At 40.9% G+C, this 5,000-nt stretch overlaps 1 protein-coding gene across 3 annotated transcripts in view; it reads left to right on the plus strand.

Annotated features, from left to right (window-relative positions):
- Positions 1 to 5,000, plus strand: part of LOC138960170 (calpain-B-like) — a 64,047-nt gene that overhangs the window by 34,104 nt on the left and 24,943 nt on the right. For all 3 annotated transcript variants that reach the window (XM_070331932.1, XM_070331933.1, XM_070331934.1), the window contains exons 6-10: positions 412 to 498; positions 1,744 to 1,829; positions 2,555 to 2,632; positions 3,569 to 3,662; positions 4,259 to 4,346. In XM_070331932.1, coding sequence (XP_070188033.1) covers positions 412 to 498; positions 1,744 to 1,829; positions 2,555 to 2,632; positions 3,569 to 3,662; positions 4,259 to 4,346 — 433 coding nt within the window. The remainder of the gene's footprint in view (positions 1 to 411; positions 499 to 1,743; positions 1,830 to 2,554; positions 2,633 to 3,568; positions 3,663 to 4,258; positions 4,347 to 5,000) is intronic.

Raw genomic sequence — 5,000 nt, forward strand, 5'->3', positions numbered from 1 at the left:
AACCCGACCTACCCTATTTTTAGGGGCCGATCCTATAACTTTTTATTACATTTGTCAAAAAAAAACACAAAAAAACCCGAGTGCAAAAAACGCAATGAAAGCGAAAGCGCCCGTGTCGCACACTTATTTCCCTGTCAAGTAGGTTTAATTTGTACACATTAGAAAAAAAAGTTAAAAAAAAAAAAGTGATTGCCTACCTACCTACCCTATTTTTGGGCTATGTTACCGTAACCACACCTAATTTTTTTTGGCCTAATAAGTGTTTGTTTGTGCACTTAAAAGACCGCGGGGCGGATATATTTGTACATTTAATTTGTTTTGTCAATAGTTAAACGTTCCCACAACATACCTTTCTTGTTTTTTGATTACAATGTTGAGTAATACCTTCATTAGTTTTTCTTTTGCACATAGCGTCCAGACGGGTCCAGCGAGAGCGAAATCGAGATGGCCAACGGACTGTATATGGGACACGCGTACAGCATCACCAAGTTTCAGCAGGTGAGCCATGTCCTGAAGAGGCTATCAGTTTAGTTTATGCGTGATGTCCTTTCCGTGGTTCAATTCTTGGAATTTCAACATCAAAGTTATGGGCGGAATCGAGAGATACAATCGCGCAGACTCACTCGCTTGCATGCACGCTCACAGCCTTCTATCATCCCGCCGACAAATCTGCACACACAGACAGACATACAGACAAACGCACGCACGCACGCACACACTCACGCACACACGCACTCACGCACTCACGCACTCACGCACGCACGCACACACACACACACACACACACACACTTTTGATAATTATGCTGGCAGGAATTGTTTACTTGACTTTACCTTGGTCCTTCCTTAAAGGCACGGTCCTTCCCGTGTAAACAGCTCTACTCACAATCTCAGATGTGCTCAGACTTGTACATTGGATAAAGAGCACCCTTTCACTAAGACACAAACAACATATCAACGCCAATGACTGCTTCATGTAGGCCTACAGACTTGGAACTTCTCGATGAATTATTTTCACAGATTAACGCTAATGGCTTTTTTTTTAAAATAAAGTAATTCCCACTTTGCACAGAAAGCGTCCATGTTGTTGATATTTGGTACACGTTCAAGTGGAGGGATTGCCTATATTACCATGTAAAAGCTTGGCACGATCTGAGATGGTGAGTCCTATCGTTTACACGAGAAGGACCGTGCCTTTAATCACATTCAGTTTCAATCAATCAATCAATGAGGCTTATATCGCGCATATTCCGTGGGTACAGTTCTAGGCGCTCTGCAGTGATGCCGTGTGAGATGAAATTTTATACGGCCAGTAATTGCAGCCATTTCGGCGCATATTTACCTTTCACGGCCTATTATTCCAAGTCACACGGGTATAGGTAGACAATTATTAACTGTGCCTAAGCAATTTTGCCAGGAAAGACCCTTTTGTCAATCGTGGGATCTTTAACGTGCACACCCAATGTAGTGTACACGGGGGGAGGGTTCGGACACCGAAGAGAGTCTGCACACAAAGTTGACTCTGAAATAAATTTCCGCCGAACCTGGGATCGAACTCACGCTGACAGCGGCCAACTGAATACAAATCCAGCGCGCTACCAACTGAGCTATATCCCCGCCCCCAGTTTATACATGATTCGACCATAAACACAGCTTTTTGAGACTAAGTGTGTTTATTTGCGAATCACAGTATTGTTTTAATATGTTTTTATCTTTCTTCTTTTAATTTTTTTGTTCTAATTAGCTGAAGACAAGACAAGGGTTGGTGCGATTATTACGACTCAGGAACCCGTGGGGCAGAAGAGAGTGGAAGGGAGCCTGGTCAGACAAGTAAGTCTCAGAGAATGACATGTACAGATTTATTGCAGAATTAGAAAAGAGAAGACGAATTTATATTGCTGGATTAAAAGAGAGGACAGGAATATGTATTGTCGAAGTAGAAAAGAAAAGATGAATTTTATTGCAGAATTAGAAAAGAGAAGATGAGTTGTATTGCAAAATTATGAAAGAACAGGTACATTTTATTGCGGAATTAGAAAAAAAGAAGTTATCGTCTTGTGTCGTCTTTGTATCGGTGAGTAAAGTAATCCTTTGTTTTTTTTTAACTTTGTTCATCTTACCACAGTCACTTTGTTGTTTAGATTTTGAACTTATATTGTCGAAGTAGAAAAGTAAAGATGGATTTTATTGCAGGATTGGAAAATAGAAGACGAATTTATGTTGCAGGGTAAGAAACGGGAAGGTTAATTTTATTGCAGAATATACAGGCGAACATGAATCAATCACATGTTTTGAATGCAAGATACCTTAATACCTCCCACAAAGGTCACATGGCAATGTCTAGAGTGAGACTTCTAAGGGATCGTGTTTTTTTCATCCAAAATTTTGTGTTTATGAAAAAAAAGTAGAAAAGTACCTACATTTGATAAAAAAGGAGATATATGAATAGACAATGACCAGCCCACCTGGTTCCTGCCAAATCCTTTTTTTTACCCCGATCGAACTTGTACATTTTAAAACCAGCGGTGCTCAGTATTAAATTTAATTTGTTTCAGTTCTCAAGAAATGCTGCGTCTGCCGGAACAGATCAAAGAGGAAATGCGCATACGGAACAGAGACGAAGGAGAATTCTGGTACGTTTTCCATTGATCAAACTTGATATTATAGATTTATATATTTTACTACTAAAACTTTCATTCGTTAGAAAATTGGTTCAAGGGCTGGTTTGCTAAATGGGTTCATCTAACTGCAGATGCGCTCAAGGCTGACAGCTTACTCCATATGTCTTCTTGAAGAGTATACATATCAGTGTAAGGGCTGGGTAAAACAATAATATCCGGAGCAAAATATTTTAACCGAAAGTAAATAAGGCAGTTACAGAGTACACACAGATTGACATGGTATGTGTACCTCTGCTTTAACCTTATTGCCCATCCGCATATCAGGATTTGTTTTATCTTCAGCAGCTTGACAATTTCTACATCAGTCTGCGGTTGCATTAGTATTGAGATTATTCGCACATTATTGACACAGGCACAGACAGAAAGGCAGGCAGGCAGGCAGACCGACACAAAAACTCACCCATCCCTGCGCGCGCGCACACACACGCACGCACGCACACACACACACACACACCACGCACGCACGCACACACACACACACACATACACACACACACCACGCACGCACGCACACACACACACACATACACACACACACACCACGCACGCACACACACACACATACACACACACACACATACACACGCATACACACACACATACACACACACACTCACACACACACACACACTCACACATGCACACACACATACACCACGCATAGTGCTTTTAGTTATGCGCTATAGAAATCTCCTTAATAAATAAATAAATAAACATACACACACACACACACACATACACACACACACACACACACACACACACACACACACACACACACACACACACACACCACCTCCGACATCCCCCTCTCCTCCAGCACTGATTTTAGATCAGACTGGTGAAGTTGTTTGTTTGACGCTGTGGTCCTTTTCTCTGTGAATGCAGGATCAGCTATGAGGACTTTGTTCGCAACTTTGACGAGATACAGCTGTGCCACCTACAGATCGATGCCATGATTGAGGAAATGGAAGACAACTCGGTAAGTCTAACATGTATTAGATTTTGAAGATCTGTCAGAACACTGATACAGACACCAGGGGCTGAGCTGGACGAAGCGAAAGCAGGTGCCACCAACCGGGGTGGGCCAAACCGCGGGGTCTGATTGGTGGAAATCACAACAAATCTCAATGTCAGCCAATCCGACCGCGCGGCTGTATACGAACCAAATGGGTGGCACCCAGTTTCGCTTCGTGCAGCTCAGGCCTGGGCATGCAAACAATACATGCCACCAAGAATACAGAAAGTTGGTGAAAAAGGAAAGTTTATATTCAAAAAGAAGAAAAGAACACGTCATACCAAAAGAGTGTATAGAGCATCTTGCACCACGATTTTGTTTGGATTAATTTCTCAACTCACTGTTATTTAGAACTCATCAACTGAATGTCTTAGAAATGGTGTATGTCCAAATAGTAAATATCATGCCCACGAGGTAAACGTGAAATTCTATAATACGTTCTGAGACAGCTGCTAGTCTAGTGCTTTAAGGCTCTCAGTTTAATTACTGTGTCGAGATTTACAAGCAAATGGGTTAAGGTTTTCAAGTATGACATTTGTGTGTGTGTTGTTCACGTGCAGTTCCAGCAGAAGTGGAACGTGACAGTGTACCACGATGAGTGGATCCGCGGTGTCACTGCTGGAGGATGTGGTAACGCTCCTCACCAAAGTGAGCCATTTGTAATTTTTCTAAGAATTTGAAAAAGTCCCAATCGAATTTCTTATCCATATAGCCATCATGTAATCAGTCCAAACCCAAGAGTCCAAACTCAAAAGTCCAAACTCAAGAGTCCAAACTCAAGAGTCCAAACTAAAAGTCCAAACTCAAAAGTCCAAACTCAAGAGTCCAAACTAAGAGTCAAGAATGAAACTCAAGGTCAAAGATGTTATTGTTCACATAAACATTGATACGATAGCACATTATAATACGGGTTGTAGACAGGATGAATATATATTGTAAGAGTTTAGTTGTTGAAAGTTTATCGACGCAATGTCCATACAGAAATGTTTAATAACTAGCCAAAGAGATTTTGGCTCCTAACCAAATGATGCAGAAATACAACCAGACAGACATACAACCACAAAACACACTGTACTCAAACAGCTTTCCGGCAGCTTAACAATAGGCCAGCCTCCTTTTGCAGAACATCTGCAAGTATTCTGAAGTTACAATAATAATAATAACTATAAGAGATATTTTGAGTAAATCATATTTTTCCCGTATGTTGTTGTAACGTGTTGAACTTTTACATAAACTTTGCTGTGAACAATAAATACATTTTAATCATAGAAGGAAATTTTATCAGCGGGTGTTCATTTTCAT

This window comes from Littorina saxatilis, linkage group LG2, assembly GCF_037325665.1.
Source record: "Littorina saxatilis isolate snail1 linkage group LG2, US_GU_Lsax_2.0, whole genome shotgun sequence".
NCBI lineage: Eukaryota > Metazoa > Mollusca > Gastropoda > Littorinimorpha > Littorinidae > Littorina > Littorina saxatilis.